Below are 27634 nucleotides of genomic sequence, written 5' to 3' on the forward strand. Positions count from 1 at the left end.
CTGCAAGCAGCAGCGATCATCTGCAGCACAGCAGTCAGCAGTGCTTGTGTGGTCTCATCATGCCTGCAAAATTGCTTCTGAAGAGCATTATCCACACGCAAGATGTGTGACGCATGTCCACGATGTGCTGCAGAAACCATCTCGAACTCACCAAACACAAAGACCAGGGCTATGCTGCCCACTCAGTGGGAGGCACGAGACAAGGGCAGTGCATGTTCATCATCCTCGTGAAATACATGAGATGAACAAATACATTGAGCTGAACACCATAAGGTCAAAATATTACACATAACTCCTTACAGATCCACACATATTCATCTTCTCCACCACACGCTGCATTTGTGTCTTTGCCAACAGAAGTAGCACAATTGCCAAAGATTGTCCAATAAAGAAAGACACAGAGTTTCCACAAGTTCTGTATTCATTATTGTCTATGAAGCTGTTCAAATTTACATCATGAGTCAAAAGAAAATAGAAGGAATAAAAAAAAGGGTGCTTAAAGCATCATTTCCCCACTTCTCCCCCCCTATTTCCATTTAAACAACTTGGGCAAGAAAATGGCTGAGAATCTAGAACATTTACAGATTGATATGTAGGATTTATTGAAAATAGTCTTTCTATGACCTTTTTTATTTTCTCAGCAGCTCCAAGCTGGCAGGTTTTGTTATAATCAGTTCTCCAGATATTGAGGTTTCTGTACTGCCTGAATGAAAATCGGAAGAAACCGGTAACTTATAACTGTACAGAGATTTTCTTCTTTCTCTCCATTTCAAACAGTTGCAACATGCAATTTAGAGTATTATAAAGGATGCTTGCTTATCCCAGCACAACAAATAACGCCGGATTTGAGTTTTAGAACTACAGAGTTATAAACTGCTGATGTGAAGACTTCTAAAGAAGCAGTCTTTATGTCCTCCCACTTTGATTCTTTTGGTAACTCAGTTAGTTTGAATGGCTGTAAATTTGTATAGCTTAGAGCAAGCAGAAGATTTACAGTCCCGTTTACTTTCAGAGGAATACCACCACCAAGGCACTCAAAACCAAGTAGCAAAAATCAGAGAAACACACTCTTTATTTCCTTCTGTCCAATTTTTCCAGTATTTTCTTTTCACTTTTTTTTTGTACTTCTGCAGTTAAAATTTAATTATCAAAATCGGCGATGTTAACCTGGTCTCACAAATACTGAGCATATATTTCTTACAGAAATCCCTGTGAGTGATGTCTTTAGCCATTCAATCAGCAGCTATGCCTTTTAAAATAGCAGTGTCTTCTGTCATCACTTGCTGTTGCCCGAATAGCAGAAGGGTGATGTAAAGCTGTTTTACTTACAAGAAACTCAGTGTACTAGGAGACAAACTCTCTGCACTAAACTGATTGTAATTTCTAAAGAACTATACAAAGAGATGTCGAGAGAATCTTGAGCAGGTAAAATTGGAGTAATGTACTTTTTGCCAGCATACTAAGTTACAGCAATACATCCAGACAGCAGATTCTACAATAAAATTCTGTGTCAACATCTTCATACGGCAAATGGATTAGGGCTTAACAAGCATATGTGCCTGCCTTGGCGAACTCCATCTTTTCCTATCCCTCTAAACCCACGCACACTTTTAAAACTTTCCACAGAAGAGCAAAACTACTTCTCTACTGTTGTTGTTTCCATTAAGATGTGGAATAAATTGCTCTCAGCATCAAGTTATCAAAAGATCATGTCCTAGTAAAAGCAGATGAAGTTACTACTACCTTAGCAACAATATTGAATCTAACCTTACCAGCTCAGAGATCCTACCACAGAGTTTGATGGAGACTGTTGCATGATTCCAGAATGATGCTACCTTATACTGCTAACAATAAGATGCAGTCAGAATAAGGCGTCAATAATTATTTTCAGCCACAAGCTGGAATTGCGGTGTAGATAAGTTTCACAAACATCAAAGAATAGAGAAGGATTCTGTATCTAAACTTAAACAACTCTAAACTTAAAACAACTCTAAACTTAAAAATGTTAGAGAAAGTTCATATCTGGACTTTGCACAAGCCTGGAAATATTTGAATACTGGGCTCTGATTTATATGGAAAAAGCAAAACCTCATTTTTCCTAGATAGAGGAATTACTATGAAAACTATGCTGCCTACATTTTCTGTTCCCATTGTTGTTCTAGAGAATTATGCGGAAACAACACACTAAAAATCACAGAACTTCTACTGCAATGGTATCTAGCAGACAGGTGAGCACAAGGCACCAGCAACGTCTTCTTGCATTAAGGATATCATGTTTCCACTGTACCAAGAATGGTTTATGTAACAATTGCACCATCCAGCACAAATGAGTCTGCAGCAGCAACAGCCTCTGAAAAGGCTTCGATGAGGGTTTTCCTCCCTCATTTCCCAAACTCAACTTTCTATTTTGGTTTGAGAGCTTTCCTTGTTGCTGGTGTGCTGTGCTGGGGTACACCCAAGTGGCACTTGCAAAGGTCAGTTAGCAGCAACTCAGGCTGTCTTGAGGATTGCCTTCTGGGATTTCCATCAAGCTCCTTTCCAGTTCTGTAGAAACCAAGAAGTCATAAAATTAACTCATGAGAAATGACACTGTAAGGTAACAAAAGCAAGATACAGCCCCAGTCTCTCCTATATGCTAGAACTGAGGCAGACACTGAAATAAAGAAGGTTGTAGGCAGGTGAGAAGAGCTTTGGTGCTCAAGCAACCTCCCCAATCCTTCAAACTGTAAACAAGGAAAATGTACAGAAGCAGCAAAACTTAACATACTGATGAGGCTTCCTGCCCCAATTTGGGCCGTTTGCCTACTGGTCTTCTCAAGCTCCTTTATCACAGACTGTTCAAAGGCCAAAGCAGCAACTCGGGAAAAGAATTCTTTAACATTTTCCCCTAGGAAACAGGACAGAAATTTTGTGTTTTTACAAGTGCACATTAACATTGTGATCAAACAAGCACAGATGTGGACAGAGTACTGCTCAATACTGAGAAGTCCCTAACAATCTCTCTTCCTTTCTGATCCCTACCATGAGAATGTCACACCTCCTTTCTCCGTCAAGTTGTACACTGTATCCAATTCATTATTTCTAGTCAATAACAGAGAGAATTCAATCTGTGGTGCAAGTTTTTTTATTCCTAGAGTGAGGAGCAGTGCACACACAAGGATTTGTACAACTAGCCATCAAATAAATGTGCTTGGACATTGCACAACAGCTGAAGTTCTCCTTTCTGTACACAAGACAGGGCAAACATATATACAGATGCTCAAATAGAAAAAGCTGTTAACAAACCTCAAGTTTCAAAATGCAACAAATAAAAACCTGCATGCTTGGAGCTGGGGAAAAGGGAAATTTAACCTCTTTCCTGCCTTAACATGAGCCTCTAGGGCTACACTGTTCTTGCATCCTTTGCAGGAACTTACCTGTTTTGGCTGAAACAGACCAGTACTCTGCCCGCATCTCATTGGCAAAGCGGATGGCATCTAGCTCTGTTCTTTCACATACAGCATCTGACTGAGCAAACAAGGGATAATTTGAACATAAGAAGTGCATACAGCCTAGTAATAATACAACATTGTCAGCACCCTTCTGACAAGGTCTTTCTGGTGTTGTCTTGGAACTTGCACATTAAGACAGGACAATTCGGGGGGAAAATTAAAACAACAAAAAAAATCAAATCTTTGGTAGAGAAAGTACTTATTGTGGCTTTTAAAATATGCAAGCCTCTATTTATCTTTTACTGCATTAAAACAAACAAAAATTCACAAGGGTGACCAGTGTATCAAACTACACACTGATAAAGAGCTATAAAGACAGAGTCCTGTTACTGCTCTTTAAGCTTTTGTCACTGTGCCATCATCAGCAGAAGAGTCACAGGGCCAAGGGTGGTTTCTGGGACTCAATCTTCCTTCTCTCTCAGTTCTTTTTCCAGTCATCTATTTTTACCAGTGAGAGGAATCAACTAAAGAGAAGGGATGTTCCTCCCCAAAATCAACTGAATATACTCAGAAGTGCCATCTGGCACAAGACGAACTGGAGACCAGACGATTGCAGGAAAAAAAGCAGGGAATCACAGAAGCAGCTAAGTTTCAAAGGTGCCAGAAAGCTACTTTTCCCAGGGGGACAGACAGAAGAGAATTAAAATAGACACAAGAAAAGCAGCCATCAAAAGTTGCTGCACTGGTAACAAATCTGAAGAAAAGGACCCACTGTGCAAGAGAAGCAAGAATCGTTGTTCACAATCCATCTTCATCTGCCTTATTCAGAGTTTTCTTTTTATATACAAACTTTCTTTATATATTTATTCCAATAGCAAATTGTTTGATATTTCTAGTAGTCACGAAGCATGGCTGTGAAAGTCCTCTTGGTGTTCATGGTACATTCATTTTAGGGAAGGGACACACACCATGCCTCAGAGTTCTGACTGGACCAAGGTTCAGTAAAGTCTTAAGTAGCTTCATTCCAACAAATGATTTCATAACATTAGAGTGTCTAAAATATCTGCTGCAGGCAAAGATATGTTGAAAGTTTAAAATGCCCACATGTCTTTCTCCATCTGGTGAATTCAGGGGGAGTATTTAATTCTAAATATGTAACTACTTATGCAAGTATGTGAAGAATCAAAATCTCGGTCAGATTCCCACAGCAGCCAACTCTCAAATTATAGAGTTTCTTGGTACTACAAGACTGTTGGCTGGTACACTGACTATTACTCATCACACAGATGAATAGCAGACAACTTATTAGTAGTAACATGAGGAATTTGCATGTACCAGACAAAGTCATAAGCCCTTGAAGCCTACTGACTTCTAATTTTTAATCTGATTATACAGAAATAAACATTAAAATTTATAAAGTTCCTTAATTCTAATTCCCATTATACCTTTTTTCCCCCCCAAATGTAAAGATAACATCAATTCAGACCTTCATACAGATGTATTTTTTATAAACATTGTCATGATTTGGGAGACAGGGTGAGAGAATAATTCACCAGATATTTGCTTTTGTCTTACACCGGTGTCTCTGAACTTTTCCAGCTTAAGTCATATGTTAACGTACATAGTAATGTAGTTCCTTAGCCACACACATGGAGTGTAATGTCTTACAGTGGGGAAGCTCTGTGCGACTGAGAGGAATTGTAAGAGTTAGGGAAGGATGACATAACAGCAAGATTCAGCTGGAAAGATACCGTCTTCCCACTGACGTGCTACCTAGGAAGCATTATCATTAGCTTTACTCTTGCCTTCCTTCCAGTAGCATTTGGAAAACAGAATCTAATCTAGAAAGAGGAATTCTAGCTGAGAGCAGATTTCTTACCTGTGCCCTCAGAGATCTCACATATCTTGCTTTTTCTCCAACTCAGAAAAAGCAACGTAAGCAACTGTTAAAGTACTCGGGACAACTGATAGTATGTGCAGCTTTCTAGAACGTTTTTTCAGTGAAAAATAGAAAGGCTAAAGAACAAAGTTTAAGTGATGCCACACACAGCAGCTGAAAAAAAAATGTAACTAAACAACCTAGCAAGCCTGCTTGTTTTGATATGTTTATAAATTAAGCAGTGATAAGTAGAGGAAGACAAACACAAGAAACAAAATGATGCAAGCGAAGTACATTATCTTCTCCTTGTAAAAATGGCATCACATTCAATAAATATTAATAACAAATACTAAATCTTACTTATTTGTTTTAGAAATTTTTTTCTTTAATTAGTTCTGAGTTGGCTGTCCTCTATTTGTGATCTTCTTACTTTTGAAGTATGTTTTTCCCCTCTGCAAGGTTTCTGTTCTGCTAACTTGGTGTACAACTTCTACGCAAATCACTTAAGGAACTAGGGCAAATTTGATTTTCTCAGTTCATTTGATCTCCTTACCACCAAGTCTTTTTTTGTTCCAACCAGAAAGATGAAGCTGGAATCTGGTTCATTCTCCCTCAATGCATCTTCCAGCCACTGTCTGAAATGCAGAAGAAAGATAAGAATCAGAGGGGTCTAAGGCATGTAATAGAAAGGGGCAGATAACAGGGTCACAAGAAAAGCGAGTGTGAATTTTTTAGTATATCAAAGGCCCTTTCTTCTATACAGAAAGAGATTAGAAGCTATTCCAATCCCTTTGAATAGCTGCAATCCATTAATGAAAAGTTCAGACATGTCCACTGTACAGTGCAAATTCAACAATGATTTTAGCAGCTAGAGATGGTATTTATCAGTGCAAAGGAGGGCCAAATCAGTTTTAATAGAGATAAGGAATAAGAAAACAAGAAGCAGAGGAAAATATGAATGACACAGCAGATTAGATAAGAAAGGGAATAAAGAGAAATAATCTATTCAGCAAGATTATAAAACAGCTCCCTGTGAAAGCCACTTGATTCTTGTCTAATAAGCTGCTGTATTTTTGTTGCTCTGGAAATCCAGTTGTTCTTGAGTCATCTAGTACAAGTCAAAGAGGGAAGGGTGCTGGGGAATCAGGTTCACAGCTTTCAATTATTTTCAGCCAAGCAAAGACACTAATATACATATTATTTTACAAAGACCTATGCTAATGATCTAAACACCACAGGAGTACTATAATAAGATATTTTAATGCACTTTTATATCAAAATACACATTGTAGATAAACATGCACCTGCATTACAGACATAACAGTACGTTAGAAATACATTCTAAGTGACAGTCTGTAGACAACTGCGTAAAACATAGACTCATTTCAGTCTGCATTGAAATCAGAGTAAGTTTATTCATACCAGTTAGTGAGCTACTGTAACCAAATCATTACGTACAACTGAACTAGTAAAACTAACTATCTCTACATTAAACATATATATATTTATGAGTAAAATGGATACGTCTAGGCGTAATTCATCTCTGCCTACTTTTCCAGTATTAGAATGATCCAACTTTTATGAAAATGTCTTTTTCTCTCCACTCACTATAAAGGAAGTCAAGGGCGAGTAGTTCAAATTTATGCTCTCCCTTTGTTCAGAAAACCCCATCCCAAATAATCCAAGCAAGTGATTATATCAGCCTTCATTTCTTAACTCAATTAAAAAAAAAAATCACCATCTACCTGGCAGCTCCACACTCCTAAAGCAACTAAAGGCTATTGAAGGCAACTAAATCCCCCACAAAAGCCTTAACGGCTAAGTCAAATTTAAATACTTACTTGGTGTGGTCCAAAGTCTGGATATCAGCCAGATCAAACACTGTTATTATAACTGCAATAAAAGATGACATAGAAACCAAGTAACTAAGTTAGAAAGTACATTAGACATCTCTCCAATTCAATGCACCCTGTTCAATAGGGAGAATATAAATCATAGCAACATATTTAAATCAGAGGAGACAAAAGACATTGCTCACTTTCCTTCCTTCTCTAGCAGCCAGCTAGACTGCAGTCCCACAATTTTCAACTTGATTTGGTTTTTACTCATATTCCAGTCTAAAACTTTCAGGCACATTTAATTCTGGGACCACTTTAATGGCTACGAAAGATCTTTTCTCAAAGGTTGTCACTACTAACTTCAACAAGAAACTTACCCAAATCCAAATTCTTTTCCCCCTAGATCCAAGCGCCACTTTTTTTAAGCCTTGTCACAACCTTCAAAGCTTACAGGTGTGACAATTTATCTACAGATAGATATATCTGACTTTTCTGGTCCCTTTTTTCCTGTGATAATAGAGATTCTTTTGCATCACACTATATTTACAGGTACCTTGCCAGAGTCATATATAGGTGTATGAATTGCATGTTTCTTTATAAAGTCACAGCCAGGATCAAATTAATATTGTTCTCACCTTCTGCTCCTCGGTAGTAAGCAGATGCAATGCACTTGAACTTTTCCTGACCTGCTGTGTCCCATCTGTGCAACGGCAAAAAGAGAAATTTCAGGTTAATGAAAGCCAGTGCAACCTGAGCAAACATGCTAATGAAGCAACAGACTGGTACAGGTCAGAGAAGAATATGATACCAGAGAAGTGTTACCATCTGGAACAAGTTATTCATTAACTTCAGTTAGAAATACAATAAAGCTCTATTATTTAATAAAGGCCTTTTAACTCAGTTTTATCCCTCCCCCCACTTCTCCCCCCCCGCCCCCCGCTCCACACCAGTCATTTTGGAGAATGTTCTTGAAGAGTCAGTTCTTTTCTTAAAACATTGCAAAACTCATCTGTCATTTGTATTTATTTCTAGGACAATCTGATTATGAAAATGTATTTTCTGTGCTACTACTAGCTAAATTACATATTAGTGCCTACTAGGGTCTTGCAACTGCTAGACGTGACCATGGACTGTGAATTAGACTTGCAATTTAGTCCACTAGATACTAAGGGCACCACTCAGAATTCAAGAAATTGCTTCTTATTCACAAAGATGACATACACTTCTCTCAGCTACTGCCAATATTGCAGGGGTTTTTGTCTGTGTATTTTAATAGCATTAAACAAAACAGTATCACCAGTCTGATGGCTCAAGTTTACCTCGTATGGAAACCTCTCAGTAAGAGGGAGCACTAGCATTCACCACTCAGTAATGTTCTACACAGCCACTGAAGGTTCTGCAGATAATCTAAACCAAAGTTAAGCAGCTCAGGAACCTCACTGCATCAACTGGCAATGCACTTGTGTGCTAGATTTTTAAAGGCCCTCAGGTGCCTAGTAGAATTTTCAGAAACACAACAGCACTGAGACCAGGTGGAAGTGCATGTCTAAGCATTTCTCAGCAAATCCCCACTAGCTATTTGCATCTTTAGGCAATGACATTTTAGAGAAAATGCCTTCCTAAATGAAAGGGATTTAATATTCTTGCCCTAAATTACTGGACCCAGTGCATCTTATCTGTGCTGTAGATGACACACCAAAGCAGAGCAGATTCAGCATCTTCTGCAGAACACTGCCAGCTGGACATCTTTCTGAAGAATCACAGCATGCTAGAGACACCACATAGAAGGATTCTAAGTTCAAATTCTAACAAATGCATGATTTGGGGAGAATTTAGTCCCTCATTAGGTGATGCTCAAATCACTAGGTACCTTGACATAGATTTCAACAGCCGCAGAAATAACCTCCCCCCCGCCATTAAAGCCAAGTCTGGGTGCAGAAACTGTTTTTCAGATCCCATGATATTATGTAGACTTTTTTAAATCTTGATGCCACTTACATCTGGAGATTGTATGGTACACCAACTACTTCAAAGCGTTCAATTTCAAAATCTACTCCAATGGTTGCCTTGTAGTCTCGGTCAAAACTATCTTTACAAAATCTGCAATGAAAAAATGAGGGGAAAATGCTAGCAACACCCAGCTACAAATACACACAGTACTAATACTACCTAGGGTAAATTGTAAAGAAAAAAAAAAAACTGTGGATTTGCTATATAAGTGGATATATAAAAATACTAAGGAAGGAAATAGCAAAAATGACATATCAAGTAATACAAACTAGAAAGCATTGGTCCAGCAAGCTCTCAGGATGAGATGAGAATCAGGACTACCAAGGAAAACCAGGATCTTATAGTTTCCTCTATGGACTTAATTACGGAGATTAAAATTTTTCCCCGAACTAGGTAACACCTCAGAAAAAAATAATTAAAAATACAAACATAGACAGGAAGTCGTGAAGAGTGACCACAAGCTACAGAAATTCCATGTTCTTTCCACTGGAGTTAGATACAAAAAGCTCAAGAGCGGTATTTAGCATCTGAGGAAGAACAAAATAACTGTTCTTTAAGGCATTATGCCACTTAATTGCCTCATTTTATAAGTTATGGAAAGACATGAGCTTTCTGTACAAGCTTCCAGCTATAGAAATGAGTTTAGGTGTCTGTACTGGGATGACCTAAAAAAATATTCTGGTGAATAATTCTCCTAGTAAGGTTAAAAGCATGAAACTCCAAATGAAACACTGGAGATTTTTTTTTTTTTAACCTTCTCATTAATTGTACAATGATTAGAATGTTTTTATTAAGGAAATATTGATTTACCTAATATTTAACCAGATAAAATACTTCAGAATTTAACCTATGCCACTCAGAAAACCTAACCAAAGTGACTAAGCATAATTCCTGGAACAGTATGCAATGTTTTATACTCTAGACTTTGCTTTGTCTATTATTTAATAATAAAACCATGGTTTCATTTTATTAAGACAGACCTTAATTCCCATTGTGAATGGAGAGAAATGAAAACATTCCAAGCGCTTAGATTCAGCTCAGAATACTGAGTGTCTCACACAACAACTGATATCCTTCCAAAATGAGAAAGGGCAGAATCAAACCGCCTGCTGAGACAAACTGTACCTATTGATGAGGCTGGTTTTCCCAACATACAGGTCTCCTACAACAACCACCTTGGATAGCTTCAGTCTGTAATAAATGTTTCAGAAACATTAAATATTTTTAGCAGCAATTTCAATATTCTCCTCATAAAAATGCTGATTTAGATATTTAAAGTTCAAGCGATTGTGAGCACACACATCTGCAGCTTCAGTGCAGATATGAACTGAACATAAACACCTAAACTACCTAAACAAATCCTAAACCACCTAAACACCACTGTGCTACAGGATCAGAACCTTAAAAAAAGAAAAAGAATGTCAAAAAAAAACGAAACAAACAAACAAACAAAACACATTGCTAGGGCAAAAAGAGTCTGCTGTTTACTCTGTATGATTTTTTTTTCTTAAGTATAAGCGACTGTGGCAGAAGCTTCCTTTCATTAAAAATCCTTTGACTGAGTACACACATTTGGGAATTTGCAACATATGTCCATTGTAGCTGCACCATTATCAGTCCTTTAAGGGGTGCAAGTATAGATCTTCTGCCATTAAAACTAATCAAAAGTTTCTCACTGGCTTGAACAGTATGGAATCAAGTTCTATGTGCACGAACAAGATGACAATTATCTACAGTGAAGTTTGTCTGCAAGGGGGAAAACAAACAAACCACAGTGCATAGAGCCAATCCATTTCCTGACAACCTGGAATAGTATTAATCTGAACTGAAGCTGGCTTCACACAAATAATCCTCTTTGCTCTGGGTCCTTTCTATGGTCCTCCCACAGAAAGCAGCAGATGGACTTTATGTGACTCAGTCTGCATTCTTAAAATTGAAATGCAGTGTATCTTTTAGGAGATATAGATGGATAAGTGAATGTAACTGTATTTGTTGACCTAAACTTGGATTGACATCTCCTGTGCACATGCTACAAAAATGGCTTAAGAGATTTAACATTCTTTTGCATTAAGGAATAGCTTTTTAAACAATGACATTAATGTTCAATTGGAAGCTACCTCTTGTTATATCAGGCTTCTACGGCATGCTGTTTGCAAATTACTGCTTCTAAATTGTCCCAATCTTGATTTGAAAGCTGCGCAACCAATATCTAAGGCAAAGGCAGGCATGCACTGTGCAACACTGCAAACGCAGTGAACGCAGGTCCCCACGCTGCTGGTAAATCTCTTCCTGAGTAGAGATTGGTACTGCTGCAATATTGAGTGAAACCAGGAAAGGGGACATAGGAAGTGATGGTTCAGGTTCCACTAATTCTTGCTGGGGAACAAGCTCCCTAGATTAGAGAATTTAAGAACATAGACTGAGATCAAGACATTGGACTGTCTCGCGAAATTACATAAAGAAATATTCTGTTATTTGGGATAATGGAAAATGAAGATGATGGTTGATACTAATACCAACAAAGAGTACAGCAACACTACCTCTACCCTATTCCTTATATCTGCCTTGTCATACTCACTTGGATTGGCAAAATTCAACACTATCTTCAAGCAGCTAGTTCATCCTTCAAACTTAGAATTTAGCTACGTATTGCTAAAAAAAACCTTTCTATATCTTTTCGACTCTACTTACAACACTGTGAAAAACATCTTTGAAACTTGTGGGAAGAAGGAGCACTTTGGCCATCCAGTGTCAAACAGGAAATGAGAACTACCATGTGCTTAGTACCCCTAAAATACACTGTTGTGAGGAAGATGAGTAATGAGGATATAGATCCTCCTAGGAAGGAAGCAGGCTATAAAGAAGAGTTTAAACGTTTACTTCAAAGTCTCTTTTTAAAGCAAAACAAAAAGCCTTACCCAGCTGTTCCAGCACTCAGCTGGCAGGCAGTTCTGACCTGTGCATGGAAGTGTTCTTTGAACTGCAGGCAGGCCTCAGGTGTGTACCACTGAGGAGAGAACAGTTACTAGGATAAACTGTGTGATCTGATAAAACAACCCTGCAAAGAGTCCAACCAGTATGAAAAAATAGATAAGGGGATTAATTTAAAGAGCTTCTCAAGTACAGGGATACCCTGGCTTAAGAAAACAGATGCCTTCTAACCCAGGCTAATCAGGCTGCCTTACAGGTACTTCAATACATTGTCCTTCAGATAGTAAATATATTTTTCACTTTTTGAAGTGTCAACATCCTACCCCTTGCTAAAGTGCTGAAGCATTTGTCAATCTGTTTAATAAGTTATTCCAGTAATATAATTCCAAACGAACAACAAAAAACACCTGGGAACACGTAACCAATATACCATCCTTACTAAAAATTCTTCTGGATCTCTTGTGTAAATCTCTTCCTATTATAGGTTTTTAATCAGGCATTGGTTAAAAAAAAAAGAAGAAAAGATGTTTTCATTTATATTTTCCTAAAATAACTGTGGTAATTTTCTTAAAATTAAAAACAAAATATGGAGCTGAGATCGGCATGGAAAAAATATCATCTCCTTCAAAGGGTACTTTTGAACAGCTGAAAATCGGAATGATTATTTGTTCTTCCTTGTCCTTAATTCTCCTATTGCACTTCAAGTACAAAACTCTTTGAGGACTGAAATGGTCTTTTCTATCTACATTTTTACAGTGCCTCTTGCATTTGACCTAGTGTATGACTAAAGTACTAAACATATACTCACAGAAAACAGAAACTGCCTTATACTCTTTAACAAACAAACAACAATGAAATCTACGCAGATCTGATTAGTTACTACATTCAGGGGAGATGAAAACCATTGCAGATATTTAATGTGCTGAGAAACTATCTGAGCATGGCAATTATCAAGGTGGCAGAAATCACTTTCTGCAGATGCCAAAGAAGTCAGGCTTATTATTAAAGATATTAGCACTGAACGGGAAAACTTCCTTTCCCTTCCTGGGAAAAGGAAGCCCCAGTCAACTATGAAATAAATCATTAAACGATTTTTCATTTTAGCAGCAAACAAGTTGACATTGAATTAAAATACTATTACACATGAGAAAAGGCCCTAAATGGCAGGTGCTGCATACTCCGAACACAGGGATGAAGAACGCTTACCTTGGGAAACTGGGAGATTACTCTGTCCTTACTCACTGGAGGAACGAAATGCATCAGGCTGGACTTCATTCTTCAAATTCGATTCAATCCTACCAAACAGGAAACATGTAAAGAGACACATAGCAATCTCAACACAGGGTAAATATTAAAACACACACACACACACAAAAAGAGTCAGTCCTTATGGACTCACCTTTGTTTCCCTTCCAGTAACAGCTAATAGCTCTTTTATTTTACTTTAGGATTAAAAAACAATCACAACCAAAAAAAAAAGTTTATTCTGTAAATGGGGCCACATCAGTGTGTATAGGTAAATTATAGTTTCAGAAAGGCCCTAAGCACCACATCTCATTTAACGTAAGCACAGATACTTCCTCAGTTTCTCAAAGCACATTAATAAATCTGAGGAGATACCACATTTCATCATAACAGAAAAGGAGGAATGACCATGAAGTTGCTACGTTTCTTGGCACAAAACATTTCCATCCAAAATCAGCTCGAGAAAAATCAATTAAACAGACAATTCGGCTCAGAAGGAGACTGCTCATAGAAAAAATACTACAAATACATGAAGACATCCCGCGTGAGACACCTCAATTTGATTATGCAATGAAACCTCATGGGTTGTTAGGGGAGGAGACACCTGACAAGGCACCAGCTCCTCACCAGCACTCAGAAGAATGTTTCTGGAAGGACATTCATCACGTTGCAAAGCGAGGGAAGGACTCACCGTACAGCAGCTGATGCGGCAGGTTCCCAGCTCCACAAACAGCTCCGCGGGCTGCTGCGTGGCCATAGAAACGGGTTGGCAACAGCTCCCTTCCTCCCCTTCTCTCAAAGATTAGGAAGGCGGAGTTGCAATGGAGAAACTTCGCTACACACAGTCCTAGCTTTAAAAGGACAGACGGGTTTTAGGGGCTATTCTGATTCCCGTGACCAGAAACTGCTCCTTAGTAAATTCAAGGGTCCCCTAATCCCATTTATGAAAATGGTTCTGTGTACTTCAAAGGTAGTTGTATATATGAATGCAAGGAGCAGGATCGGCCCAGCAGACAGAACTAACAGAGTAGGGAATCATTATTGTGATAATATTACATATACTAGCAACTATTAAGAAACTCGCATGGGATTTTTTCGGAATTTCAACTCAAATTCATCTTAACTTCAGAGTCAGGGTACACATACCACAAATGAGTAATTTATGTTTCAAAATCACAGAAAATTAATAGTGCTCAACAGAAATGTTATTCCGCTATGAAAATTAATGTTTTATTCTCTTTTGGGAGGATTACTTTTAAATCACTTCAGGCATTCATCTGAACACAACTGAAAAACAAATGAGAATTCAAATTGCAGTTGATAAGTTATTCAGCAGAGAAGGGGGCATTACAGCACTTTATTATATGCCTAGTTCTTTTTATAACACTGCTTGTGACTGTATAAAACCCAATAGGTGTATAGTTCTTTTCATGATATATTACCCACCTTTTTGGCAAGTGTAAATAGTTTTAAAAAGATGTTAATGTCTTAAAATAATAGTTCTGAGAAGAAAAAGAAAAACCCTGCCAACTGTTAACAGTTTCACAGTGTGATTTTCTTTCTCCCCTCCCCTAGCCCTGGATCATCACATCCAAAGCAGGTAAATACCCGTCATGTGGACACAGGCTGACTCACTGCTTGTCTCCTGGAGCTCTTTCATAAAATAAGCTGCAAAAAAAACAGTGCACCAATCTCAATGAATGCAAAATACAGGAAATATCAAGGTAACTGAATGGAAACGATTTATATAGAAGGGGCATTTATTAACATCTAATATATTTAACCTGAACGTCTCTCTCGCACGTGTGTGCGCACACACACAACCACATTCCAAGCTCCCAACTCAACAGACTGGCTGCACAAGTAGTGGAAAGGGTCTATGATCAAAGAAATCCATAGCTGCCAAGAAGAGTAGGAATGATCTGTACTGAAATTCAGGTTTTCTTTTCGTACAGAGCTGAAGGGGACTCTGTCACCAGGGAGGCCTGGGAATACACCGTCTCCATGGCATCGTCCCCATGCTTACATCAGTGTTACAGGCACAGCATCATCAACAGATTCGGTGGAGAGATAAAGGAATTGAGGAGTATGTTCAGAAGCCACATGTAAAATAAGCTAATGTCATGTCTGCTAACTGTGGTTACTAGCTAGTAAAAGCTATGGTGAAGGACAAGACAGAAGAGCCACTGGCAAAAGCAGGTGAGCAGAGCTGGCACCTCATGGCAGGAGTTTCTGGTTTTCTCCTGCTTCTTCTACATAGAGAAAAGCTCACTTTCCAAATGAGACAGGAGGAAGCTTCACAAGTGTATATTTAATAAAAGTGTATTTCATTACAATAACCTCCACTTCAAATAATGTTTAGAATGCTACAGAAAACAAATGCTCTCCTGAAAATCCTTTTCAAAGCAGCATTCTTTTATGGATTTTGATGCTCAACAAAGCTGAATCTATTCCTGTGCTTTATTTTAATCTGGCTGCCCTGACTGACTTTGGCTTTGCAAAATCCAGTTTAAGAACTTTGATCATTATACTCTTTACTTAAACATAATGAAAAACACCCTGATGTTCTCTGTATTTGCACAGGGAAGTGAAACAACCTCTCTCACAGCAGAAGCCCTTTGAAGTCACTTTTTCCTGTCGCCAGATCACATCTGACCACCCAGAGCAGTCCGCAGTCAGGCCGTCCCCACTGCAGTACCATATGTTCCTGCACGCAATACTGTGCTTTTTAAGTGGGTCATACAGGAGAAAAAAAAAAAAAAAAAGCCAAAACCAGAATCAAGGTAGGAGAGGCTATCCTTATATGAATGGAAGCCATTCCTAGCTATTCTAGCTGTTTAGGGAGAGGTTCTGCATCCACTAGGAAGGCAAACGCAGCCCACAGCTGCTCTGCTCCCACCAGGCCAGCCCAAGGCGAGCTGCTGTGTGAATGTGGGCTGAACATTGACCCATGCCTCAGCTACCCCTTAGCATCCTTCTTCATAAGGTTTCTTCAGGCCGGAGGAGGACAAGGGAACCTCGCTCTGCTTAGCGGAGAGAAGGGCTCAAGCTGCCTCCACCCGGCAGCCCTGGCCCGGCATTTCGCCCACCCGCCCCGCTGCCCTCCCGGAGGGGCCGCTCGCGCCACCACAGCGCCCCAGCCGCGCGCAACGCCCACGCCAGGAGCGGTCAACTACCCATTCACCAACAACGCCGTTGACGCTACTCCCGCTCGGAGGCCGGCAGCGCGGGCGTTGCTTACGCCTTTGACGCAAGACGGAACCCAGGGGAAGGGAGGAAGCGCCCGGCGGCGCGGCTTTATTCGCGAAGCGCGGCGTACGCAAGGAGCGCGTTGCCGTGGCGACCGGAGCACGCGGGCGCGCGGGCGGCTGAGGTGGCGCCATGTCCGCGGGACGGGGCCCCGGGGTGTAGCCTGCGCGGGGGTTGAGAGCGAGAAGCGCAGCAGCTCCGTAGTTAAGTTTTAACGTCGCAGTTGTCATTTCTGCTGGGTAGCTTTGAAAGCTGGAAGACGCGTGCTTCTGTCAGCCACGCCGTGAGGGAAGAGGGACCAAGCGTCACCATCTCTTTCAAAGGCTAGCGATTCTGTTTGCTATCGCTTTAGTATTGTTATTTTGAGCCCTATCTCTGGTGCAGGGCATTAGCTATTTGAAAAATAACTTTCTCCCTCCCCACCTAGTTCTCAGATTACTGCAAACTCTTTTGTTTTGTTTTCACTTTTAGTGTTTAGTAGGAAATTAACCCAGATAAACCAGGCCAGCTGATGAAGAGGCATTGATGCCAATGCTCATGCATCGTGCCAGCCTCTCCCTCTAGAGCTGCCTAGCAAGGGCTGTGTCCTACACCCACTCTCCTGGAGGCACAGAGAACCCTTCATTTTAAGGCCTGTAGTTGTCCCCCTGCTCCTTTAACTGTCACCAGGTACAATTATTTCGGGGTAGGGACAGGGGGAACCCCTCCCAAGGGAGTTAGGGATGGCGCATGCTCGCATTTCAGCCCAGCTGCCCCCGGATATAGATCCCACCAAAGCACCCCTGGCCTTTGGGGAGAGGGCCCTTCCCAAGCTCAACGAGGAGCTGCAGGCCCCGGAGCTGCTGACGCGGCAGCGGGCGCTCATGGCCCTCTGCGACCTGCTCCACGACCCGGAAAATGTCTACCAGGCAATAGACCTAGGTGAGTGACCTCTGGTGACAAACTCTGACCGAGTGGCAGAAGAAAACTGTACTTTTTTTGCTCCGTTCTCTCATCTCTTGCATTGTCTTTGATGACAAAACAGCCACAAAGGTTTTGTTTTCATTTGCCACTTGTTTTACCTTAAGAAGATAGGGAATGTTATGCCATATAGATGACTTACAGTGAGTATACTCTTAAAATAAGATTATCAACTCTAAAAATAATGCTGAATATTTTTTCTCCATGCGTATACTGAGTTTTAGATAAATCTTAACAGGTACTAATAAAAAAAATAATTCATTAGTCCTCCAGTTGGAAACCTCCAGTCTTGTTTCTTGTGATTTTCTCTAATCTCCTATTATTAATGCATCTTTACATAAGAAAATATATTTTGTAATTTTATGGTTTAAGAGTGAGAAAAATGACAAAATGGCAGTAATTTTCTTCATTAAACATTCTTCTCATACATATGTGACTAGGACCTTCCTTTACAGCCTTGGATTTTTCATATATGAGATACTCCAAAATGCAGTAGACCTCAGTGGGTCTTTTAATTGAAGGAAAGGTCTAAGCTAATATCTGACATCCAAGTGCATCTCAAATCACATTATAATATCAGGTAATATATTTTACTGACTATAATTAATAATGAAATACATATATATATATAAATCAAGTTTACAAGTTCATCAGCAAAATCTGTGAGGGCATCTTTTGCTTTCTTTCCTTTGGCAGTGGATAGCCTTTCAAAGGCTTAAGAAGTTTACAGGAACTTCTTAAGGAAGTTTACAGAAATGCAGGCATCAATCCTGCAAACACACCCTTCCGTAAAACCAGGAAGAGCTCTAGACCCCAATGTGCCTTTATTTTTAGAGTTAGATTATTACATAAATATTTGCATGATTAAGAGTTTACTGGATATGGAAATCAACAGCTTGTCTGTAGCATGATCCAACACAAAATTAGTTCAGTGGAGTCTTTCCAGCATCTTTTCTGATTGTCCGATCAAACAATTAGGGATGCTAATTCTGTGGGGCACTTACAACAATTAACTTTTATTCTAATGTTAAGATATTTGAGGGATTATGGCATGGCATTTTTGGCAGTAGGTGAAGTTCCTTCTCTAGTTGTGGTATATCAATAAGAGTTTGACTGCCAGGACAAGATGAAATTTCTTTCTAATTATTTGCTTTGTATTCTGAAACTGAAAAAAAAAGCTACTTTGAACTAATGTTAAATGTAAGAAATGTTAAAATACTTTATTGTATTTTACAGGATTCTTTGACAACCTAAAAATCTTGCTGCTAGATAGTGACAGCACTATCCGACAAAAATCAACAGAAGCCCTCTACATAATGGCTACACATAATGTTGGAAGGTAGGTATAATTCTAACTTTTACTAAATGGTAAGGAAACAAAAGAATTTCCAGTGAGAAATAACAATAAAGCTGAAATTGTGGCAAAATAGGTACAATGTAAATAGTATTCAATATTGTGCATCTGGAAATTATTTTAATTGTTAACCTTAGTTAAATCCATCCCCAATGCTGTTTGTAGGCACGGGTTTGTACAAAATAGAGTAATTCCTGCCCTGGCTGAGCTATTGGATGATCCAGTAGATATCTGTCGGAAGAACGTACATCAGTCTTTTGAAATGATGGCAAGATTACCTGAAGGTAGGAATTATTTTTTTCCTTAAGTACTCAATAGACAAGCCAGATGAAAGTGTATTAACCTGATTTCCTAAATATTTTTCCCAGATTAATTTTTTCCACCGTCCTTCAAAATCTTCAAAATCCCCCTTTAAACAGTGGCTTTATTTTTGTTTATCTTAGTTTTGCTTTGCGAGGTTATTTTTTGGTTTCTATTGGAAAACTTTGGCAGGTACAACTGTTTTTTTCCTTCGTGGCGGAAGCAATTATGTTGTCTAGAACTCTTGTTGTGCTGCTAAAACAATTTGAAAATTGTGTAATAAAAGAATAATACATAAAATGTCTGTACATAGCTAACAAGTGAAAGGCCCTGTATTAACATAATACATATGTGAAGGCACAGTGCTGCCTGTGTATTTCTCTTCAGGCTTGATACTGCAAATTCGCACTCTTAAGGCTAAATTCATTAATTCTTTTAAGTCTGCTTACACAAGCAAGGACTTACTCCCTCAAGATACAATTTATATGACATGCACCTGAGTTTGTCTTTCAGAATCTTGCATCAGAAATGCACTTTGTCCTCTTCTGTTCAAAATGTTATTTGGGTATTAATCCTGGTGCACCAGGTTCACAGCATGTAGAGTTTTGCAGAGGACAGAAGTGGTTTGTAAAAAACCTTTTTGAGGTTAAGTAGGTATCATGCAATATGTTCTGGGCTTTCCCTATTCCTTGCAAGCACTAGAGCAGGAGACAAACGAGCACTTAAGGGCATGTCTATTGCACTGAGTATTCCAGGTGAGATTCCATGGATTCTACATTAAAGTATTTTTACATGAGGCTCAGAGGTGACATTTCTTACTGGATCCCTTCATATTGCTTTTTCAGTTGGTAAATTGAAATAGAGCGTAATGCAAGGAACAATAAAGGAGTTTGCTTTTACAGATTTTGTAATTTAAACATTGTTTACCCTTAGAAAGCCAAACCTAGGTAACAGTATTAGCTATACTTAAATGTTAGGATACGAAGCTAAAAGTGGAATCACTTTGCCTGGTTTCAGATGTCAGATTATGCTGGTCTCCTTGTGCAGTGGGAGACAAACCAATGGAGACAAATCAGTATCTCCTGGGGCAATAAATCTGACATTTTAGGTGCTTACTTTAAGATGCAATGAACTCTGCTTGGGTGATGTCTATTTATCTCCAGTGAGATAAACATAAGATAGGTTGACTACATTGGAATTGGGCATCCAACTTTTAAATCCTTCTGTTTAGGTTTAGGAAAATAGGCTGAGAATTTGTCTTTGACTTGCTGGAAGACTAGAATAAGTCATTGTACCTTTTACCTGCTTACTTTAGTTACTTTTTTCCTCTAAATCTTTTATTCGCTAAAGGAACTTACCCTTATTTGTTACTTTTATATTCAGGTTCTAAAACTATAATTTCAATAACCTTTACAGTTCTAGTGATTAAAATTATAATTTTAAAATTACAACTTCTGTAAAGGGGTATTGTCAATTAATACAATAATTACTAGAATTCAAGGGAAAGTGTCTCCTTTGAGGTCTTGCCATTAAGCAAATTACTGGTGCTTAAAAGGAATTGAATGAATATTTAGGACCTTCCTGAATGAGAACACAGAAATTCTTTAAAAATACATGTATTTTGCATGCTTTTGACCATTTAAAGTCCTAAATAATTAAATCAGTATGAGGTAAGTTAATATAGTGGGCTAATTAACTTAATAAAATGTAGAAAATCAGATTTTATTTAAAATTATTTTCACTAGTCGTCTTAGAGATTTTTTAACTCCCATGAGACAGTGACTTGACTTGTTTCAGTATATTTTGACCTACCTAATTGCCCTTAAAGAAATATGCCATTTACCTGTGTAGATACCTAAATACCATCCTGTGAATATGTGGATCATGAGAAACCTACAGAGGAAAACAAACTTAATAGAAGTAAACACTGCCAGATGCAATGCACTCAGTCAAATGTACTTTTAATGTAATTCCATTGCAGCCACTGCGGATTTCACGCCAGATCTGTACTGAGTTTTTTTGTTGGTTTGTTTTCTTATTTAAGATACCTTCAGCCTTCACTTAGCAGTAGATAAAAGAAAAAACATGATGGGATTGTATTTCACAGATCACTTCCCCCTTTTTTAAAAATCTTTTGTACTCGTAAATGATTATTATAATATAGAACTATTTGCTAATAGTGTCTTGGGCTGTGTTTCAGGATAATAATTTGTAGTTTACTTAGGACTTCACTGCAAATTTTGACAGCAGCAATAATGACTAGCTTTATTTCACAACATTTGAACTTCTATAAGGTACATTTGGTAAGGTGATACACTGCAACAGTACCTCACACTGTAGCATTAATTTAAATTTTGTATTAGCAGAGCCCAACTGAAAATAACAGCTTTTCAGTGGGGATTGCCACTTCAAACAGTTTTTTAGTAAATTCTAGAAAGCAAGGACTAGAAAAAGGGTAACTTAGAAGGCACTTATTAGACCTGTCATTTCTGATTAGTGACTTACTGTAGCACTAAGCAAATGTGTCTCTTGGTGGTGCCAAAACATAAAACATTACTTCTTAGAAATTCCACAGAATCCAAAATACATTGCCTAAACTGGGGAATACGTGATGGTATCCCATACTGCCATGTAGGAAACAGGCACAGATATGCTACTCTTGCTCCCGTCGAGTCCCTGCAGCTACCTGAATATGCCAGTTCTATTCAAAAAAATCCCTGATGGGAACTGCTGCCACCTTTCACAGCTGTAAAATACTAGTCTGGTGAAAACAGGAGACGTGAGATTATACTATGCAAGGAGAAATTAAGTTGCCTCCTTGAGTGGAAAGATTAGCCCTGCTGAGCTCAAAACAGCAAATTACATCTGTGTCCCTCATGAAGAGGTGGCCTTTGGAAGGCAAGTGATTCACAGCTCTGATGTCACTGGGAAAGCTGTTTCTAACTCTTGTTATAGTCCCAGCTCAGCAAGAGTTGGGCAGCTTTGCAAAGGAAAGACTACAATTCTGTGAGAGGCAGCTACTTTCAAGTGAAGCTTCTCTTAAGACTCATACTTGGTTTTGACCGTTCCCACTTCAGGCGCTATCTATCACCACATGCAATGACAGCATCAGCCCATTGCTGGTGGCAGATAAGAATCAGGTTCTCCAAGTAATGCTGTAACATGTTTTGGGAGAACAGTTCTGGAGCATTGTCTCCAGAAAGCAGGAAAGGTTCACTGGTAGTAGGAAAAAGGAGGGAATTTCCATAACTGCAAAATCTCTCTAACTTGCAGGCATTCTCACTTCGCATCTTTAGATAACCATAATCTTTCAAATTTGTGGGTGAGGCTCATTTAAGGATGCTCCCCCCACCTTTTAAAATATGTTTTGCTGGATGAAGTGCAAATGATCCCAGGGCAGATGGCATTCTTGCTGCAGCAGATGGAACATTTCTTCTGTGAATGTCAGTGTTGCCCAGGTGAAGTGAAACCCCAGCTGCATTAGTGCAATCCTTTCAGGTGGCAATGCCCTGCATCACTGATAACCTGAGACAATAGATGCAAATTTAATTGCATAATTTATCCAGGTGGAAGACTAGAAGTCAATAGATTTCATTTTAACACCTATCTTTGGCACAGACTTCCTATTTTAACCTTTTCATGCTTTTGTATTAAAAAAAAAAAAAAAAAAACTATGGGAGGATAAAGTTGTTTTCCTTCTATGTAAAAAGAGACCTTATTTTAACATCCTTAGTTCTTCAGAAGACTGCAACTGAGTAACCACAAGTTTTTTAGAATATTAAAATCAAAAACATCATGAGGACTAAATGAATAGAGAGTTAATAGTAAGGAATCAGTATTATGATAACATATATATGTGAACCAATTACTTAACCTGAAGAGATGCATTATTCCTCCACATGCCTACACATAAGTGGAAACACCTAGTGACATACACTACTTCAAGGTTTTTCTTCTCTCTGTTATACGGATTGCATGAGAAATGTGAGTCTCTCAGAAATAGCTTTAGTCCTTCAAGCCAAGTGGATAATAATTTGATCTATCACTAGAGAGGAAATTTAGATCAGAAATGCGCTTTAAGTTGCTAAGTAAATGCCAGCATGCTAATAGTAGATTAAGGTTAGAGGATCCTCTATTAGCAGTCTCCAGCACATACAGCCTTCAGCAAACTCACCAGGTCAAACAGCCTGAGTCCATATAGCACAAGCAGAAGGTGGTAGCTCCTACTGCCAGTGAAAGCCCCAGATACTCCCTGGGTCCCATGCAAGGCCTTATCTACCCCCAGGGTGCTGCCTCATCGGCTGTTTGCTGCTCTCCTCCAGGAGTAACCCCCAAAATGCCATGCTTAAAGGGACCCACATCTCCAGGGCAGCGATAAAGTACTGCATTAAAAACTGTATAGATTATCCCCTACTCAATTAGATCAGGACTGAAAACTACTGAAAGTTGTAATCTTTGACTTGACCCTCTGAGAATATTTTTGGCTACCTTTTCGCTCTAGTAAAGTTGAAAGTGATTGTCCCTTGAACCACTGTCTTCAAGTGTGTCATAGTTTTCCTGGCAGTCCCAGATCTCTATTAGCTTGAGCTTCCATGTCTTTGTAACCTACTGAGCTGCTCAAATGCAATTAGTTAAGACTGAAATTCTGCTCAATTTTGGTGATTGAACTGAAGAAAAAGATCTAGAGCAAATGGACAACATTCATCAATCTGTCCTAGAAAACTGAAAGTTTTACACACATTATCCAATTAGATAGCTACTATATCATAATAGTAATTAATGAACACGCTATAGACAAGTTCCGTATCATTCGAATTATTTATTTTTTTCTTAAGTGGACAATTTAAATGTTGATGTTATTGACCATTTTGTTTTAAATTTCTTAGAGCCCTTGGCTGAGATCTCTTGCACTAATTGTAGTACATAGGGGAAACAAAAGTAGAAGGATATTTTCCAGTGTGCGTGTGTGTCTGTGTCTCTGTGTACGTTATGTGCTTTACAATTATCAAACATATATTTACACACCAACTTTACACTGAAGTCTTTAAGAAGTCTTTTCTATGGCAGGGGAAAGAATCAACTGGCCAAAGACTTAGGTCTATATGATCCATTTGAGATTTTCCAGTACAGTCCCACAGAGCTTCTTACATATTCAGACTTTAATTTTGCCAGAATGTTACTCCATCCAGTAGTGTTTCTTTATGAGATGAAACCTGGAGTTGAGGAATGCATCTCTTCAATTTCCTTAACTTCACTAAACGATAAATAATTTATTAAATTGAAATATCAAGACATTTATTTATTGTTCATATCGCTCATCTTTAACCTTCTAATAATACATCACATTTTTTAAATAATAAAAAAACAGAAAAAAAAAGACTTTGGAGACTATATACTACACAATCTCAATGGCTCCTGCTTCTTGGGAAATCTGTTATGATATTACAGTATTTCCCAGAAGGTATTGGGAGCAGTGGAACAGAATTGTCCGTTGGCAACTTTCACACTCAGCAGTCCAGACACTACAACAATAATTAAAAAAAAGCCTTGTGTTTTTTTTTCATATCTGTATTAAAAAAGGAACACTAATCTACTTCTTAAATATAGAGTTTGTTTTTTGTGAAACACCACAAGATTTGGCAAAAAAAATGTAAAAGAAGATTGTTTTGATGTATAAAACTCCTTACCAGTAGAAGAAACACTGACCTTGATTTGGCCTATTCATAGATTCATTTTATATAGTTTTGCTGCATATTTTGAAGCCTTACAGAGCAGAAAGGGCTGCTAGTCAGGTTGGAAATCACAGAACAGTTATGCACCAACAATTCCTTGGACAGGCAAGGTGTCCATGATAAACAGTAAAATAAAGCAGAAGTGTATACATAGTGTATGCTGTGACTCATGTGCATGGGTATACATTGTGTGTGTGTTTATACTGCTGGGTTGTGCGTCCCAGTATTGTGGATTCATGCCCATTCTTTAAAACTGTGTTATGTTTTGCTTAAACTCTGCTGTTCTGTAGCTTCAGATTTGTATTAGCTTTTCTCCCTAGCACAACCATTCTGCTCCACCTCCTGCAAAGGAGTTTGTCTCTCACTTACCAGCTTTATATTTTCTTGTCAATAAAATGATTTTTAGGACAGCTGGATGAAGAATTATTTCTTACATAGAATATGATAACACTTCCACTCTAGGAAATGGAATGGAATAAATGGGATAAAAGTGCAGTGACTGTGGAGAAAACATCTCCACAGAGTTAGGCCTCTATCTCTTTTTTTGTTTCTGCTTGGGATTTAAGTTTCTAGGGAAGAGAGCAGGAGTGGGCTGTATTTTTGGAGAGGTAGCTTTTACTCTCCAGAACATATATTTGTGAAAAATAATGTGGCAGGTTAACGGGGCATAAGAGGATCTGTGTGTGTACATCACATTTCCCCTTTTCTTTCCTTGGGCTTCTAAGCTTTGCCCCATTTTTTTCCACTAAAAGTGGAGGTGGCTAGCCCCTTTTTTTTAATCACTTCAGGTAACAGATTAAGCCCAAGGATTCTTAGCAGAGGCCAATATATTTGAGATTGTTCTGAATGATGACATCTGTCACTGCATCGAACACAAATTGGATGTTACTGGTATCAGTGGCGCAGGTGAAGTGCGAATAGATTTCCTTGGTCTCCTTGTTGCGGTTCAAGTCCTCAAATTGGCGTTGGATGTAGACTGCTGCCTCCTCATAAGTGTTTTGCCCTTTGTACTCAGGAAAGCAGACTGTTAAGGGAATGCGCCGGATTTTTTCTGCCAGCAGATCTTTCTTATTCAAAAAGAGGATGAGGGAAGTGTTGATAAACCAATTGTTGTTGCAGATGGAATCAAAGAGACGCAAACTTTCTGCCATTCGACTCTATAGGGAAGGAAACAACAGCATCAGCAACAGTATTTCAATAAGTGTAGAAAGAACACAGAATATGTTATTATTTCTAGTAATGAGCAAAATCTGGCTTTAGAAATACCTTTGTTTTGCTTAGTGACCGTTCCTTCTACCTGAGCATGCAATTGCAGGAACCTAGTTTTAGATATACTGCATTTTATCAAAGAATACTTCTTCCTCTATTTATTTTCAATAATTGACAACCAAGAAGGAAAGTCTGAAGTTGGTGTTTTAGAAACAATAGGTGTAACTTGGGAGTAGAGGTGCATGTGAAATCATGTTAGCACTATAAACATTTTCTAAATAAAAAGGATGATTCATTACTAAAGATTTCATATTACAGAAACATTCTGTTGTTATTTTAAAAAGACTGAAGTACTACAGCACAATGATAGCATTAAAATATTCAATTTTTGCGTTCTGTTGTTTAGTACACCATACATACTCAGCTGTTTTTTCCCTGCCTTTTCTTCATAGTATACTTGTAAGTATAACTTACTAAACACAGCAAGCTTGGAATAATACATATGAATAAGGACCACCTTTTTCCATGGTCACCCACCGATGACCTTTTTAGGATGACTAAATGGAAAAAAAGGAAAAAAAAAAAAGGCTACTCAGTGCTGAAATCAGAAAGATCTGTTAGAAACCAATGACCAGCTTCTACTTTTCTCAATGTTTCTCCCCTTATGTTGCCGCTCTGAAATACTTGATGCCACTGGAGCTGTCCATGGTTCCAGTGCTTCTGGTGGGAAAGCTGGGTATCAAGAGCGATACACAGATGTAAAGTTTTGAGTAGAAAGTTTAAATAAATATCAATTATTGACAGCAGTACATAAAGGAAGTATGTTAATTATAGGCATTTATGCTAAAGGTCATTTTCTTCCACCATGGTCCAGTTTCCTAAGCACTTCAACGTCATAACTTTAGTCTGATTCTTGTCCAATGTGAAGTTCTACAGTGCACTCATATTCTTTCCTTAAAGGAGAATATCCCTTTTAACAAGTCATTCAATTTTAATTTAGAGAATGTTACACATGTTACACTTAAGCACTAAGGATTCGTTTCAGGATTTTCCAATACTCAGCAATATTTTTTCCTAATAAATGGAGAAAAGTATTATGAACATAATACAAGGTACATGATACAGGTATTGAAAAATTGTCTTAGGACTCCTTTTTTCTGTTTGCCTAAGAAAGATAGCTAAAAGGAAAGAAAAGTGAATGACTGAAAGAAACAGAAGTAGAATTAAAACAGAACAGCTAAAAGATGAAGAGATTGAAAGAAATGGGATTACAAAAGTAAGTAAAAGTTAATTAATGAGACCAAGAGGAAAAGAAACAACAATAGGATTTTTTTTAATTTAAAAATCCCCAGTCACTTTAGTTAAACAAGTGCCAGTACAATCAGTAAGAACCTGTAATTTTCCTATTTGCTTTTGAAATGAAAAATATTGTGCAAGCCTGCCCTTCTCCCCAGATATAGTACAATTATATAAATCTTCTCTAGCATATGGAGCTG

The 27634-nt window shown here is 38.4% G+C and overlaps 3 protein-coding genes across 3 annotated transcripts in view; 1 reads left to right on the top strand and 2 right to left on the bottom strand.

The window, feature by feature from the left end:
* Positions 1–2466: 2466 nt before the first annotated feature.
* On the bottom strand, positions 2467–13397 carry RAB36 (RAB36, member RAS oncogene family). Its single transcript, XM_010217408.2, has 10 exons — positions 13296–13397; positions 12077–12165; positions 10284–10349; positions 9147–9248; positions 7784–7848; positions 7152–7203; positions 5864–5945; positions 3417–3507; positions 2768–2887; positions 2467–2544 (listed from the first exon to the last, which is right to left on the bottom strand). The coding sequence occupies exons 1-10, from the start codon at positions 13362–13364 to the stop codon at positions 2480–2482; spliced, it is 801 nt and encodes a 266-aa protein (XP_010215710.2). The 5' UTR covers positions 13365–13397; the 3' UTR covers positions 2467–2479.
* Positions 13398–17305: 3908 nt separating this feature from the next.
* RSPH14 (radial spoke head 14 homolog) overlaps positions 17306–27634 on the top strand; it is a 72184-nt gene continuing 61855 nt past the window's right edge. The window contains exons 1-3 of the mRNA XM_010217432.2: positions 17306–17504; positions 18780–18882; positions 19063–19181. Of these exons, the coding sequence (XP_010215734.2) occupies positions 17306–17504; positions 18780–18882; positions 19063–19181 (421 nt within the window). The remainder of the gene's footprint in view (positions 17505–18779; positions 18883–19062; positions 19182–27634) is intronic.
* The window catches only part of GNAZ (G protein subunit alpha z), a 31236-nt gene continuing 29152 nt past the window's right edge, over positions 25551–27634 (bottom strand). The window contains exon 2 of the mRNA XM_010217410.2: positions 25551–26086. Coding sequence (XP_010215712.1) covers positions 25742–26086 — 345 coding nt within the window. The 3' untranslated portion in view covers positions 25551–25741. The remainder of the gene's footprint in view (positions 26087–27634) is intronic.

This window comes from Tinamus guttatus, unplaced genomic scaffold, assembly GCF_059628265.1.
Source record: "Tinamus guttatus ecotype Peru unplaced genomic scaffold, ASM5962826v1 Tinamus_guttatus_pri_ptg000459l, whole genome shotgun sequence".
NCBI classification, from domain to species: Eukaryota; Metazoa; Chordata; class Aves; order Tinamiformes; family Tinamidae; genus Tinamus; species Tinamus guttatus.